Source organism: Andrena cerasifolii, chromosome 13, assembly GCF_050908995.1.
Source record: "Andrena cerasifolii isolate SP2316 chromosome 13, iyAndCera1_principal, whole genome shotgun sequence".
NCBI classification, from domain to species: Eukaryota; Metazoa; Arthropoda; class Insecta; order Hymenoptera; family Andrenidae; genus Andrena; species Andrena cerasifolii.
In genome coordinates, this window is record NC_135130.1 from 6,503,521 (window position 1) to 6,520,743 (window position 17,223).

General features: G+C 39.1%; 1 protein-coding gene across 5 annotated transcripts in view; it reads right to left on the minus strand.

The window, feature by feature from the left end:
- The window catches only part of LOC143375917 (ribosomal protein S6 kinase alpha-5), a 47,116-nt gene that overhangs the window by 6,550 nt on the left and 23,343 nt on the right, over positions 1-17,223 (minus strand). For all 5 annotated transcript variants that reach the window (XR_013087000.1, XR_013087001.1, XM_076825560.1 and 2 more), the window contains 4 exons: positions 3,942-4,016; positions 3,381-3,599; positions 1,976-2,091; positions 330-530 (listed from right to left, as the gene is read on the minus strand). Coding sequence is in view for 3 of the 5 variants with exons in the window: in XM_076825560.1 (XP_076681675.1) it covers positions 330-530; positions 1,976-2,091; positions 3,381-3,599; positions 3,942-4,016 (611 nt within the window). In the remaining 2 variants the exon portion in view is untranslated. The remainder of the gene's footprint in view (positions 1-329; positions 531-1,975; positions 2,092-3,380; positions 3,600-3,941; positions 4,017-17,223) is intronic.

Consider the following 17,223-nt stretch of genomic DNA (forward strand, 5'->3'; position numbering starts at 1 on the left):
GCGATTCGAAATACAATGATGTACAATCCAGAAATTACCGATTCCACGTTCGAAACACTCTAAACAAAGGGCACAGTGTATGTGGAAGTATACCTTGTTGATTAGCAAACACAGCTAAATCCACAGCCGCGTACGCCCACGCTTTCGACGTATTAGAACGCTGTGCCGTAGCTTGCGCGCGTTTTTAGGTTTCCGAAAGCTACGGATTATCGGCGGAAATGGGGGAGCGATAAACAGTGTATTTGACAGTGACAAGAGAGCGGCGCGCGATAACGAAGTTCCAGGAACGCGAAGGGAACAAATCGTGACGTAAATTCATCCTGACTCACAATATCGTGGCCCGCTGAGCCCCCTCGTACCACTTCCGGTGCCATGTACTCGATAGTTCCGCAAAAGGAGTAAGCACGAGCGTTGCTGTCCCTTTCGTGCGGCAGGAACTCTTTGCTCAGCCCGAAATCCGTTAACACGATATGCCCTTCCCTGTCCAGCAGAATGTTCTCCAACTTAATGTCCCTGTAAATTATTCCCAGCTGCAACAGAAAGTTTCGCGGGTGTTATTAATGGCACGGCGATCCTACGGTTGAAAAGAAAAGGGAGCACAGGTAACGCATAGGTAACACGGGAAACCAAATGCACACCGAAGAATACGAGCTCGGGACCATCGATCTGATTTCTAATTTTGCCGAGTAATGGAAATTTGATAAATGCAGCTGGAGAGGTATAGATCATCGCCACCAGGCTAGGGATGGTGAAAGTTTAATTAGGTGCGAGTTAAGCTAAGTCTAAGGTCAGAGTGACAAATCCTCTCCTCTTTAAATAAAATATACAAAACACTATTTTAAGAATCTTACACACAGTATCATTGAATCTCCATAAGATAAATGGTCCCCATCTCGTATTCGTTAGTGCTTCAATCTGCACCGCTCGAATTAAATTCGCAGATTATCCGTGGCGGATTTGAGGAAAAAGGCCCAGTTGCCAAACGTTCTGAGGGGCCCATTTTTTCAGGAACGTGAAGAGGTTTACTAAAACCGGGCTAAAGCAATATGGTGTTTAGATAACATCATGATTTTCTTTTTTTGAAGATAAAACCCTGGGGGGCCTTCTGGGCTGAGGCCCATTTTATCGGACAAATGAAGAGGTAGCTTACTAAAAACAGACTCAGTGTAGTAGTACAGAAAAACAATATGGTGTTTAGATAAAATCATAATTTTCTTTTTTTAAGAGGGGGCCCTACGGGGCCTTCTGAGCAGGTGCCCATTTTTCGGGAAAATGAAGAGGTAGTTTACTAAAACCGGGCTAACTATGGTAGTATAGAAAAAAATATAGGTAGTGTTTGGATAAAACTATAATTCTTTTTTTAAGATAGGGCCCTGGGGGGCCTTCTGAGCAGGGGCCCACTTTTTCGGACAAATGAAGAGGTAGTTTACTAAAAACAGACTCAGTGTAGTAGTACAGAAAAACAATATGGTGTTTAGATGAAATCATAACTTTCTTTTCTTGAAGATAAGGCCCTCGGGGCCCTTCTGAGCAGGAGCCCATTTTATCAGACAAATGAAGAGATACTTTACCAATAAAAAAAAGAGCTAATAGTATAGATAAAAGATAGTGTTTGGATAAAATCATAATTTTCTTTTTTTGAAGGTGGGGTATGGGCCCAGTCGGCAACTGCTCATCGGCCGCCCGTTAAATCCGCCACTGGAGAACATTTCCATACGATTTCGGGAAAGGAATCATATGTCACAGACAAAAGTAGAGTTTCCTGCTTGTTACAGTGACGTCTCTTGTACCGAACACCTTCGATATGCAAAAACTGAATTCGCAGTATACGTTACCGAGCGGTGACGTCTCTCTACTGACATTTCCCTAACCGTTTCGAGCAGTGCAGGCCTCTAAGGAACGGAAATAAAATACTGGGCCGCGACACTGTGTCTAGAACGACGGAAAGTTTTCTCGAAAGAAAAATAAGATTTACTTTGTGCAGATGCTCTAGCGCCAAAATAACTTCTCCGATATAAATTCGCACTTCGTCCTCGGTGAAGTGTTCTCGTTGATACAGATGTGTAAACAACTCCCCGCCGCTGACATAATCTGAAAACGTAAAGTTCTCGTTTTTTAACATTTTCAGGGGGCCAACCCCAGCGGCGTGTGCTTCGAAACGCGACTGGGCAGCCCCTGGCCCTATGCAACCCTTATTTCCGCCCTGCCAAAGAGTTCCTCGAACTTTCCACACAACATTTCTCTCCATTCCCCCTTTTCCTCGAGTTTTTCATTCACCGATTGATCATCAGACACGAGACGTCAAGTCGAATTCCTCGTGGCTACTCATACAGGGTGATTCAACTAAGCGGGCCACCTAAATTACTTGTAAACTCTTTGTTATATAAAAAAATAGTTGGAACAGAAGTTGTACGGTATTAAGAGGGGCGCGCAGTGTGCTAATTAGTTTTTTTATATTTTGCTTTTTTATCGAGATATAGAGGTCACCCCGACTTTTTTCATTGTAACGGGTGAAATTTGACCTGGGAATGGGGAAGAGCGTTGAACGCTGAGTAAAAATCTATTAGACTGTATGGGTCCAAAAACTAATAATTACTAAGTTATTATTAAATGATTTTCACTCCAAGGAATGCTCAAAATACTGTCAATTGCGATCGATACAATGGGTAGTCGATTAATACGCGGGGATGATTAATTACTACATTGGATGTTCTCCTTGATACCACAGCATTTTTGTTTCAACCATTCTTCCATGTAACAAAGAGGATACAAATAATTTAGGTGGCCCAGTTAAGTGAATCACCCTGTATGTTGTGGCCTCCAGTCGAGTTTTGACGCCTCACCGTTCATATTAGTCTCTGATCTGTTCGATATTTATGAGGTTCTGCAGACTCTAGCTTTCACCGTCGAGAAATTACAAGAGGACTATAAGGAATGGTAGAATTTCAGATTTTGAAGCTGATGAAGCTCGGAGGCCTCTGAATCGTTGGAGGAACTGCCAAGGGGCGGTTCTTAACACGCCCCAGTGCGACGTGGGTAAAAACTAGAACTACAAGAAATTTTATTATCATTTTAATCGCCCTGTAACCGGACAACTTTTTTTTTTACGAGTTGCAAACTTTTATTTAGATACACTTGTGAGTTTGTCAGAGTAAAATCTTGTAAGCTAATTTTGACCCACTTCCACATATCCCATAGACTTTGCACACATAGGCAATTATTTATTTCCTTTCTAAGTACATTAAGCTTGTTTTTAAACAAAATTATTTTTACTGTAAATTTTAATCTTTGTGGCACTGGGCGTGTTAAGTGGGTTTGTTTAATTTAAACAACCCTTGAAAGGATGAAGGGACCGACAGAGCGATTCCCGCGCGGTTTACCTAAAATCAAATGGAGCTTCGCGTCCGTCTGAAAGGCGTAATGCAGCGTAACTAAAAAAGGACTGTCTCGCACGGCCTCCAGCACTTGTCTCTCCGTCTTCGTGTGCTCGGTCGTCTTCTTCTTCTGCACGATAGAGGCCTTCTTCAGGACCTTCATGGCGTAAAGGCGGCCAGCGTCTGTGCCTGTCCTCTTCCGCACCAGGAACACCTTTCCATAAGCTGCACAAAAGTATCCCCGTCTGGTGACCTGGCTATCGTTTCACGGGGCTCTCGAATAAAAAATTCTCGAGCCGTATAGGGAACGAGTGAAGGAACTACAGCCATAGGAGTTTGAATATTTATCGCAATTAACCCTTCGCGCACGATGAAATTATGTCGTTTTAGTCAGCGCGCGCGGTCCGTGCGGCTAACGCCGATGGGCGTTCGCCGAGTACAGTGGACAAATGGGATTTGGGGGTACCCGCACGCGACTTACGGCAAACGGTAAAAAGGGGATCGTTTTTTTTATACAGAGTGCTGGGAATCCATTGAATTTAACTCAGGACCTCCGTCGTCACTTACCTCCGGTTCCAAGGACCTTCAGCAAGTCGAAGTGCGTCATGTCTACCCTCTGGCCACCGCTGTCTGCCAGGTTTACTGCAACGAGCAACATAGTTCCGTTTTATTTTAGTTGCGAATGGGATTTATCAAGAATTGCGCGCGCAAATGCAAGGGAAGAGATGTGGGATTTAATTGGGCATAATATTGCATCAACTCTCCCTGGTCACACCTTCTTATAATCACAAATTGGTCACACGAGGTACCATTTTCGTATTTTTTTAATCTTTCGACTTTTTAGTGATAATTTTACATTCGCAATACTCGTACAATCATGCGATAATAGTATTTTTCTAGAAATGTAAATTTTGGTATATTGAAATTTGTATTTGAAAAAATAACTGTGGATAAAGCGATTTCTGTTTTGTTAAAATTCGCGAAATTGTTAAGTTTTATTATTAAGGGATCTCCCTACTTTGATATTTGGGATTTTTTTAGAGAATCCCTGAAATTATATTCATTTAGGCAACATTTAAAAAAAAAATTAATTTAAAAAAGGTACCTAAAACTTTAAACGCGTTTTTCCCAAAACGATGTTCTTCGAATTTGTTAGCATGCTATCTCAAAAACCAATCACCCGATTTACTTCAAACTTGGTACATATCTTCAATAGATGTCCCATTCTCGTTGTTACTGAAACTAAGTCGGTTTCTGCAAAATTAGACCTAAATTTTGCGACTTAAAAAAACAGCGAATTTTTTGCAGAAATCAATGTCTGTTTTAGAGGCTGCTATGTTTTTTTATAGTTTTCAGTATTTCTCATTTAACCTACTTAGTTCAGACGATAGCCACACTCATACAGATTACACCAATTTTTAAACTTTCTATTTCAGACAACCACAACCGCTGATTTTATGCCAACCATGCGCATATGATTTTTGTAAGGCGCTCTATTTGAAGCACTATAACTCCCGATATAACCACTATTTTTGCATACAAATTTTTTTTCGCATTCTCTAAAGATTAACAAATAAATCCACAAAGTTGGAATTAAATATTTTTACTGGTTTCGTTTTAAAAAATTCCCAAAGTTCGCATCATTTTTCGTCCGTCAAGGTAGGGAGTCCCCTTGAGGTTTAAAAGTTTATTTAATTATTTATTTAATTAATACATATCCTGGACTGCGATGCACCCCGTGTGATCGCGAGGGGTGAAAATGTAAGAAATTAATAAACCTGTTTACCACCCTTGGGATCTCGATTGCATTACGAATCAAAAGGAAGAGTAGAGAATTTTCTATGCCCTTCTAAATTTCCTTCGAACCACCCACTGTACGTGAATATTCCTGAAACCGTTCCGAACAGTGTACAGAACGATAAGATAATGATTCTTTAATTGTTGCGAGGATCTCTCGTCGCATACGGACGGACAATGACTTTCATCGGGGCACGGTTATCGAAATACTGTTAACCGAACTTTCTATTCGAATACCACCAGTCGGACTTTCGATCCACTGAACTTTCGTTCGTCGTACTTTCGAACGTCAGATGAATTACCTTAGTCGATTAAATATAGGAAGTTTCCGCATGGCGGGCCGAAAAAATCGAGGGATCGTCACAATCGCTTCGCTGTATAAAATGTAACTGGGCAGGGCTGGGGTCGAAGCTGGTTTTTAAATCCTCGAAAACTCGAATCCGAGACTCTCGAAACTTTCGAAACTTGAAGTGCAGATTCTGTTTTTTTTTTAAGTGGAATATCTAGCTCGAAGAATCCAAGTCAACAAAATTTTTGCATAAATTTTTATTGGCCATAGTTAAAGGAAGACATAATAATATAGAATTTCTCGAGGCTGCGATCGATTCTTTATTAATTGACTTTATACTTTTTTCTTATCTGGCCCTCGAAAGTTTCGAATCGCGAGAAAACTGCAATGCCACCCGTTTCCAAATATAATGATATTTGGTAATCGTAAGCACGACAATATCGCTGTAATTGGGAAGCATTTTTAAATTTCTATTTCTTTAAATTAATATTAATTAAATTAAATTAATTAAATTAATATTAATTTTTAAATTTCTATTTCTTTAAATTAATATTTAAATTAAATTAATTAAATTGATATTAAGATTTAAATTTCTATTTCTTTAAATTAATATTTTAATATTAATATTCTATGTCTTTAAATTAATATTTAAAGAAATAGAAATTTAAAAATTAATATTAATTTAAAGAAATAGAAATTTAAATATTAATATTAATTTAATTAATTTAATTTAAATATTAATTTAAAGAAATTGAAATTTAAATATTAATATTAATTTAATTAATTTAATTTAAATATTAATTTAAAGAAATTGAAATTTAAATATTAATATTAATTTAATTTAAATATTAATTTAAAGAAATAGAAATTTAAATATTAATATTAATTTAATTAATTTAATTTAAATATTAATTTAAAGAAATAGAAATTTAAAAATTAATATTTAAAGAAATAGAAATTAAAAAATTAATATTTAAAGAAATAGAAATTTAAAAATTAATATTTCAAGAAATAGAAATTTAAAAATTAATATTTCAAGAAATAGAAATTTAAAAATGCTTCCCAGTTATAGCAATATTGTCGTGCTTACGAATACCAAGGGTAGAAACTTTTCGAATTCAAAGGGTTATCTTTATAGAGAAGCCCGCTGTCAAAATGTCAACCCTTTAAATTCGAAAAGCTTCTACCACCAACTTACAAGACTTCGAATTTCAATTGCATGGTATTTGAACCATTTTAATGTAACAAATTTACAAAAGCTGATTTCTAGATATCTCACAAGGGAACACACTGAACCCGGAAATTCGAAAAATTCTGAAACTTCGTGAATATGTAGGGAATTTCCTCCTCATTACAACGCAATTTTTGTTTGTTGCCAAAATTCACTCTAAGGGGGTGAAATTAACCACCGAAAATTCGGCTGTTTTCCAATTTTGTGTTATAACTCGCGAAATGTAAGGAATAGAAAAAAAAATTCAAGACAAAAGTCTCTTCTTTTAATTAGATCCAGCATTTGGTAAAAAAAAATTATTTTACAGTCCACGAGTTATAACAGAAAATAACTGGACTTTCAGGGTTCAATTGAGGGCTCGGATGTAATAAGGAGACTAGCGCTCGAAAATGGGAAAAATTATTGTCCAAACGTTAATAAATATTAAAAAATTAAATGCTGTTAAACTGTATTTTAAAAAATATAGTGTTGTAAAGCTCGTCACGACCCACCATTTTTCTATTTACATCTTGTTTATCCAATCATTAGTATTCGAGATAAAAATTATAAACAAAAAAAATTTCTTCGACCAAAATCATTATTTCTTTAAACATAAATTGCGATAACTTGAGTAAATATTAACGGATCGTTATGCGACTTGAAGCACAAAACTCAGAAAACTCTAGCGAAACCGTGAAATGTATGCACAAAGCCCTCATGTTAAAAAATGTAATAATATTTAATTTAAAATTAATACTCTACATAACCCATGTCTTTCAACGTTCGCCGTTAAAAAGTATCGAGGGAATTTTGAGGTACAAATAACTTGCAGCGACAAAGTTTTTCCTTAATATACAAGGAAGTTTTTCACCAATTTTCACACTGATTAATAAACAATTACAGAAGATATGACGATATATATAAATCCCGCGCGGCACCAACAGTCAGCAGCCGCGCGCAATCGCGTCAAATAAAAGAAAATTCCCTACATACTCTCAAAGTTTCAGAATTTTATGAATTTCTGGGTTCGGGATGGTCCCCTGTAAGTTTCAGCTGTAATTCTCGTTTTGAAACGGAGTTTGGGAGACGCGCTTTCGTCCGGACCCGCGATTTATCGGCACTGGCACAGTGTTTCTTTTTCTCCTCTTCGGAATCTTGTGAAATTATCGTTGGCCAAGGCTGTTTCGTAATCGCTTTGTTAACCATATTGTGCTAGATAAGGCTCGGCCGTTTCCAAACGGGATTCCATCTGAATCAACATCCCGCGTTATTTTTAAACCGAAAACGTATTTTTATCAGACATCTAGCGCCGCCGCGGATCGCAGATTTCTTCGGGCAGGCCGCGGCGCAACAGCCGCGTTTACCTTCCCCCCTTTCCCCGGGATCTGCTATTATTAACGAGAATCGATCGACCGGTATCCATCCGCGGCGGTATCGCATCGGACAGTTTAATTTCGCGGCTTTGCAGCGGCTCGGCGCGACTGAGGACAATGTCGACCAAGGTGCCTGCAGATCGCTATCCCCAGGTCCGAATATCGAAGCAGCTTATTTGTAATCGGCCTTCGGGACCAAATAAACGGAAGAGCGGAAAAAGAACACGAGGCTCCGAAGGAGCGAATCGGTTCACAGATTCTTGAAACGCTACACCGTTTCTTTACAATCGAAACGCTCAGCATTTACCGCGGTAACAAGACTTAGTCGCGCTTTGTTCGACTGTTTCTCTTGATTTCTTAAGTGTTTTATTTTTCGGAATGCTGTACTTTGCATTTGAAAAAAAAAAATTGGGTAAGCTTCAAAACCTGACGTAACGTAAAAAGATACTGAAAAATTAAATAAATGGTGTTTATTACTGTGGGCGAAAAATAACTGTGCACCAAATATGCACTGTGGGTGGATATTCGAGTCCAGCGCGCGAGTTTCGTTACCATTTTCCAGAATTTTTTTTGGGCGATTAAAGCAAGCATAATATTCAACATTTTTTCTGAAATCTTAATCATACTTTTAACTATGTTTGGAAATTTTTGTGCTGCGGTAGTAGGCTCCTCCGCCGTTTAAATGTGTGCAATGCTGGGGGCTCAATGTTTTTATTGGGGAAGCAAGAGAAGTCTGTTTTTATATTTTTACTGCAATGAAGAGGGTATTTGAATAATGAAAGAGCTTTTCCCTGTTCAGTCTGAAGCAATATGATGAATGTAGAATCATTTAAATAGCTTTAGACAGAAGAGAAATGGTCTGTTTTGTACATTTTGTAAAGATCGTTTTTTGTTTTAAATCCTGAGATTATAAAAATACGAGAATTATTGGGAAATGTTTCTTGAAGTAGAATGCATTCTTCTTGAATTGTAGATATTTACGGGGCACAAAATATGTGCTTTTACGTATTTTAATCTTAACGGGGAAAAGGGTACGCCCGCAGTAATAGGTACAGTTGCCATAGCGTCCGAAAGTTTACAGCTCTGAGGCTTTGGAACAAGGGGTTCGGCATTTTTTGTCCCAGGCCTCCTCTGAAACCTCAGAGCTGTAAACTTTGGGACTCTCGCAGCTTTTACTGCCACTATAACCCTGCTAAGTACAGTAGGTAAGTACCTGCAAGGGATACAGCGAGTTCGTGAAAGCTGCGAGAGTCCCAAAGGTTTTGGAACAAGAAGTCTAGAAAAAATCTGGAACCTCTTGTTTCGAAACCTCGAAGCTGTAAATTTTGGGACTACTCGCAGCTTCTACTATACTGCTCGACGCCATTTTTTGCCGAATATATGATTACGTATGCATTAATAAATAATAATAATAATTCTGTATTGCACAGTAGACTTTACAATAGAAAACATATAAAAAAGCGAGAAAGAGGAAAAATAATCTATACACGTAAAAGAAGAAGTCCTGATTCATCAACGCCCAGCTCAAACCGTTTAATCCAGGAACGTCAAATTTGGAAGGTACTTTGTTTTTATGACGTAGGCAACCACTGAGGAAGGATTTTTGGAAATTCCGTTCCTAAGAGGGTGAAAAGGGGTCTTGGAGTCCTTAATATCTCTTAGGCTGTTTTGCTAGTTGAAACATAATTGCCCAAGGCATATACGATCTTTTTAAAAATAGTGTAAATTAATGTAACGAATTTGCTGATTGTAAAAATTTAATAGAAAATTTTTAAGCATATGCATATTCGAAGGGGAAACAGAGAAAATTGAGATTTAACACTTCGGTTCATTAGTCAAGAAACAAGGTTCAATGAATTTAATTTCCTTCTGAAATAATTTCTTGTTTTACCTTGGCGACAGAAGCTTATGCTCAGGGAAAGAGTGCGGCCACTCCGTATTTTGTTCACGCAGAGTGACATTTCCTGTTTTTAACCGGTATACCGAGGAGCACACAACTTTCTTTATTTTGTTCATGTGGGGTTCCTTTTTCATCTGGGTTTTACTCGAAGGATTTGATTTTTCAATATTTTTTTGTTAGAACAATAAATTTAATTTTAATATTAATGTTTTACTTGCCTATAATTTTTACAGTTGAATATTCTGTTCGGGTGGTAATTTGATTATTTTTTGCTGTTATAACATTCCTCCTTTTCAAAATTTGAAGGGGAATTGCTTAGTTAGAGCTGGAATATTAATTTAAAAAAAAAATAGTAAACGTCGATTCTTAAACTTTTTTTTTTAAGTTTAAAAACTGACATTTACTATTTTTTGTTTGCTATTCCGACCAATTGCATTTTTGTTTCAAACGACGAAACACGTTACTTACAAGGGAACCGATTGCAACGCAACTTTGTGGGTTTTTAGAGTGATTCAAAACAAGAACAACGGTGTCTTTCATTTGGGCCCTATCGGCCTTTAAAGGAATGAAAACTAACCTCAAAGTCAAATTGGCACTTCCACTTTTTCGCGTATAACTCTCAAAGTACAACAGACAGAAGAAAATGTTTCAAACAAAAGTTTAGTGGCGCAATAAGCGCTACAAACTTCCATTAACAAAATTTTGAAAAGAGTTAAAAAAAAATATATAACTGACGAAAAAAACTCTTTTCAAAATTTCGTTAACGGAAGTTTGTAGCGCTTATTGCGCCATTAAACTTTTGTTTGAAACATTTTCTTCTGTCTGTTGTACTTTAAGAGTTACACGCGAAAAAGTGGAAGTGCCAATTTGACTTTGAGGTTAGTTTTCACCCCCTTAAAGCGCGATAGGGCCCAACTGAAAGACACCATTGTTCTTGTTTCGAATCACTCTAAAAACCAACAAAGTTGCGTTGCAATCGGTGAGTCCGGGTTCGCGGTGTTCCCTTGTTGCTTCTCAACAAAAAAAATCTCACGTCGTTAGGGCCCATTCTAAAAAACTTATGCGATTTTAAAAGTCGTAAACTTTCTTTCGTCCGCCGCTGTATCTGCTATGCTAGAAAGATCTGTGGCTCGTCTCCCGGTGTGGCAGGACCACGAGACGCCGCCCGGAATGCTGGTCACCCGAGGTACCGGCCGCGAAGGGTAGATCGCACCTGCGGCTAATACCAGCAGGTGCGCGTGCACGCATAAACGCGGGGCCGCTCGGCGCAGCTGTGCGTTTAAACCGCGCGGCGGAGGGACCAACGGGAGCGCAACCTCGGCAAAGGCTGGCCCGCGTCGCGCGGAACCCCTTGCTGACTGCAACCGTACAGGCCGTCGCAAAAGCGGTGGTCGGCGCTCCCAGGTGGCGCCCGCGTCGCTGGGCCGTTTCTGCTTGGATGGGCCTTATTTTCCCGCCACCGCGGAGCTTCGAGGCTCGAGTTAACGTCTGGGTTAGGTCTGGGTTAGCTTCGGGGCTCGGGTTAACGTCTGGGTTAGCTTCTCGGCTCGAGTTAACGTCGGATCCTGATTATTTTGCGAGAAACGCGCGTCACCGTTGCTTTCACTTTTCGCGCTCCTCTGTCCGCGTTTCACGTAACTTCTTCTCGCGTCCCGCTCGTTGGAAAGTGACACTCGATGGAATGATTTACTCCGCGGCTCCTGGGTCCCGCCGGCTCGTGATCTATCGCGCGTTTGCTCGGCCCGGTGGGCCTGATTAGGGCCCGACGCGTCAAGAATACGCGCGAAAAGACACGGGCACGGCGCGTACTATACTTGCGAGATAGTTAGCGCCCGGTTGCTGCTGGCTCGCCTCGATGCGATCGCAGTGGTCGACCGCGACAAAAATTGCTAGAGCAAACCGTCAGCAGATTGGACGACTTAACGGCTCCGTCCACTGGCCGTGAGGATCTCCAGTTCGACCATTTCGGGAACGGACGGTGTTGCGAAGCTCCCTCTGGAAGAATCGTCGGCGTTGCTGCTGCCGTTTAATTAGCGCTCGGTCAGGATTAAATCTGCGGGAAAGCTTGCGCGCGGAAATGGCTGGGAATGTATCCGCGAGGCGAGAAGAGAGCAGAGGAGCCCCGGTGAAACTGAAGAAAGACAGCTCTAAATAGAAATCGCACGTCTCCGCGTAAACCACGGCTTTAGAATATAATGGCATTTGAATTAACGAGGCGCAATTTATACCGCAAAATCGATAAAAAAAGAATTCTTCCATGCGCGACTCACAGCGACGAGGTGACACGAATTCGCGAGATAAACAGCGTAATTTCCACGCTGAAACATCATTCTCACCCTAACAACTCGCAAAACAGCCTCGTGTCCCGGCTATTTATGATATGCAGAGCTGCCTCGTGTCCTCGATCAGTCGATTATTCGTCGCACTTAACTCACGAAACCGCCGCGTAATTTGCATTTGCAAGGTTTCTAGAAAAATCAAAATTCAGCCTTCGAGAATTCTCCAATTATTATTATTATTAAAATTATTAACGGGAAACCCTTTAGTGCACAGAGACACAAAATTATTACCATTACTACATAGAAAGATAAAAATAAAAATAAGAGAAAGAAATAAAAAAAAAATATATAAAATAATAACATAAAATAATATAAAATAATATAATATAAAATAATATAATATTAAATAATATAATATAAAATAATATAATATAAAATAATATAATATAAAATAATATAATATTAAATAATATAATATAAAATAATATTAAATAATATAATATAAAATAATATAATATAAAATAAAATAACAAAGATAAATTAAGATGAGATAATAATAGATAACAAAAACATAACACAACATAAACAATTAATTCCACAATTTTTTTTTTTTTTTTTCAAAATTCACAGCGTTGGGTCTGCGATCTTGGATGCATCTCGAGCCCGGTGGCGCCTCGAGGCACAGCTTCCCTTTCGAGACTAGGGGAGCCGGTGGAATTTTCGCCGCGGCGGTGAAACGGTCCCCGCGCGCTTTTAACACGCCGGGGGTCCTTCTGCCGTCGTCCCCGTCCCTGACTGCCAGCCGAGAATCCATGTCAAGGTAGTAAAAGCGACCACGAGCGGACTCGGGTATCAGCGGCGCGCGGGCGCGCACCTCTCCGCCGTCTAGATTACACGCCGCGCTCCCCGATTCGAATGTCTTGCGACCCAGTTGCCCGTCTGCCCCCGCATTATTCACGGTTCCCGTCGGACGTGCCGCGCAGATCCCGCCGATCTTGACGGTACCGCGCCACTGATCAGCTGCTCCGTGTTCCGTTGCCTGGGCGACTCTCCACATTTGTCCGCGGAGAAAACTGCTTTCTACACGGCTCCGCCAGGCGTCTTCTCCGCGTGGGCACACTTATAAAGCGGCGAATCTAAATACTTGACTTAATTAAAGCCTAAAGCGGACGCCTGGCATTTTGCGACGCTGGATTCCACTCGCGCGGAATAAAAGATCACGGGGTATATAAGAGTGACACACTCGCGTGGCGGAATAATTTTTAGGTAGGGGTACGGTGGAGTGGGCTCAAAACGGAACGCCTAACTTTGGAGCGTGATAATGGGTTTACGTAAGGTTTTTTTGGGGAGGGGGTTGCGAATTTTTTACGTTTTTTTTACAAGAGAGGAGCGTCTTACCGTAATATTTTTTAACCTATTTTTAATAAATACAAATTCTGTTATTAATGCTCCGGAACAGTGGTTTTAGTTTAAATTTCCCGAAACTGAGTTAAATGAATTATATAAAGTTTTAAAAGAATTTTAACCACTGGAAAAATTAAGTGTAATAAATAGTATGTAAGGAGGTTGCAATATCAAATCTTAGGAATTTTTATTCTGGGGGTAAGAAATCGTTAAAATTAGCCTTACGTAATTTAAGGACGGCCCCCTAAGGAGATGCGAAGGAAAAAAGATATGGGATTTCACTAGGGGTAGTGGTTCCACACCGCTGGGTCGCGAAGTGTTTTCTGAGGGGTCGCAACAGTTTTTTTTGTTAAATATTATTTAGTTATAATTATAAGCTGAAGTATCTATTTTTAATGTGTCTTTTTTGGACCTTATTAAATTTATCTTCATTTATATGGGGGCGCAGGTTATTTGAATATTTTAAAGGGGGTCGCGACTCAAAAAAGCTTGGGTCTAAGGGTCTTAAAGGGGGATTTTCACGTGTAACAGACCCCGAAATTTATGAATTTTTTTCGAAGAAACTACTGTTAATATTGCATTAAACTCTATTGGGATGTAAGGAGGGATCTTTAAACTTGCTGAAAATATTTTTTTTACGTCGATCCTTCTTATTATTTATTAATTATTGTGGAATCTCTTCGACGATGTTGGCGTCAGGTGTAGCACCTATCACAGTCACGTGACTGCAAAATGAAGAAAATTTTCTTAAAGTTAAATAATTTACGCTGGGCCTGGAGCTAAAAATTTAGTTTCAGTTTTTATTTATAATACTTTTTTCGTCGATATAAAGAATAACATGAGAAATTTGTCTAAGGAAAAGAACTTACTTTTTCTTTCAAACGCCATAACTCTTTCAGTTTTCCATTCTTTTTACTTAAAGTGGACCAATCCCAGCGTAAGCTATCTAACTTTAAGAAACGTCTCTTGTTCTTGCAAGCACATGACTGTGATAGGTGCTACCAACAGAAGTTACATCGTCGAAGAGGTGGACCAGATTCGACAATAATTATAAATAATAAGAAACGCGAAATATACAAAAATATTTTCTGCAAGTTTAAAGATGCCTCCTTACATCCCAAAAGAGTTTAACCCAATATGAGCAACAGTTTTTTCAAAAAAAATTCTTAAATATCAGTTACTTTTGGGACTGTCAGACGAGAATCCCCCTTAACTAAACTATACACTATAAGGAAATCAAAGACTTTGTTTAGAGAAATATTTGTCAACGGAGGAAAATAAGATTTTTCAGAGGCACTGAAATATTCGCCTCCCTTAAGTGGTGGGCTAAAACGGAACACCCACTTACAGCGGTGCAAAAGTACAACATTTTTATTTGTGTGCTTTAAGAAGTATTAATTTATGTAGAAAACTATAAATAAGTAGGTATTATAGATAACATTCAACAAAAATATTATAAGGTAACGTGGCAATTATTGAAGATACCCAAATATAAATATAAAACTGCAAAAACGGTATAAATTAACACTATCCCCCATATGTGTTCCATTTTACCCCACACGAGGTGATTGATTAAACACTTAATATTTACACTTCAGCGATAGGTATGTAAACAGCTGGGCAGAGCGTTTAACTGTAGCATAAGGGCTGTAGAATCCAACGACGTAAATACTTGCCCTTATAAATTTTCTAAATCCAAGTGAAAATAAAAGCGACCCCACGACTTCGAGGCCGGGAATTTTCTCAACTCCGTCAATCAAAAAATAGAGCCTGCACCGGTCTATGATCGGTGACGGAATGCCGTGAGGACCGTTTGGTCCCACGTCACGTGACGCCAACTCATTCGCAGCTCTTATTTAAGAAAAACCGTCCGCACATTATTCGCTGCTTTCCAGACCCGCGAATATTCTTAGTTTAGCTTAACTAATAAAACTTTATTGCCACAGAAATTATCTTTCAAATTGTACCCTGGAATGCATAAGGGAGCAGGGCTGAAATGTTACCGCTTGAAAGTTAAATCCGAAAAGATTTAAAACCACTGTGTTTTAGCATCGATGACCTAATTTCTAATTAATTTTTGGGGTGGAAATTGGAGAAAATTTGGCGAACAGTGGCGCGCTCTCTTCCCTTTCCGCGTGCTGTTTCAAGGGGGCCAGCTGCTGGTCTAAAGTCTTCAGGGAACGAGGGCGGAAAGGGAACGGGGAAGGAAGCGCGCTGGGCCTCGGTTGACGAGGAAGAACCGTACGCGTGGCACACTTTTCCGCCGTCTAACGATAATACGCGGAACGGCCTTATTGTTAGCTGCCCGCGAACAGCCGGAGCGTGGAAGGGCAAAGAGCTACGGAGCAATTGATTCGCCCGGGGACAGATGACGATGAATATTCAAGGGAGCAGACGCGGGCAGAAATTCGACGCCCCTGGTTATCGAGCCTGTTACACGTGTCAGGCAAGAGATCGATAGAAGACGGCTCCGACATTGAAAATGTATTAAGCAACCCGTTGTTACGCCACTGCCCGATCACGGTGCGCTTATTTATCGGCACAGACGCGGCGCGGTGTGCACAGCCCACGACAGTTTTATTTAAACAGTGCCCGGCGACACGGTGTAATTTAAGTTTCAGGATGGCCAAACATGGCCGGCCACCTAATCTTCCTCGGGGCTGCTGCATCGCCCGATACCACTCCGCGCCTCACCCTTATCATCGCTACGCTGCTCGCGGCTCCTGGATCGAATTAGGGGGTAACATACGCCTGGCCGCGTCGAAAATTAACGATTTTAGAGAATTTTTTTTAGCGGTATTAAAAATAAATAAATAAAACGAAATAGGTACTTAATACACGTGATTGATTAGTTCGTGAAGTGTAAGAAAGAAATTGTTTATAATAACTTTAGTGATAAATTATTTATGATTTTTGGGGTTCTTTTGATCGCCGCAGAAGAAATAATTGAAACCGACTTCGAAGAAATGATAAATAATTTTTTCGTTTATTTAATATACTACTCTCGATGTTTTTATGTCGGCGCCTCATCATTTGCACTGTGTAGATCTGGCGCCGAATAAGGGAGAATATTATTTTTTATTTTTTAGAGTAGTTTTGTCTTTTTGAGATCGGTTAGGTTTTTAATTTTTTTTTTAGTTATTTAAGTTATATAACTACGTTTGTGTAACAAAATATGGGTAGACCTATGCAAAGAGCTGCTTTAAAAAAAACCGATTGGTAGAAACGGAAGATTCTAAAAATAAGCGACTTGAAAAAGTGAAAACAACCCTAGTAGCGCAAAATATTGAATACACATACATCCAATATTAAAAAGAGCTTCAATAGCTTTCTAATATTTAATTATACATAGAATATTTATTCTAGATTAAGAAGGAAATATTTTTTTCCAAATATACTGGAAATATTCATTTTATATTAGAAAACAATATTTTTGTCCAAATATAAATAAAATATGTATTTAATATTATTTTATATTATGAAAAATACATATATTTCAAATGTAAAGTAAATATTTATTTAATGGTGGAAACAAAATTATAAAAAAAAGTATATTTTTTCAAATATAAAGTAAACATTTACTTTACATTTTTTAAA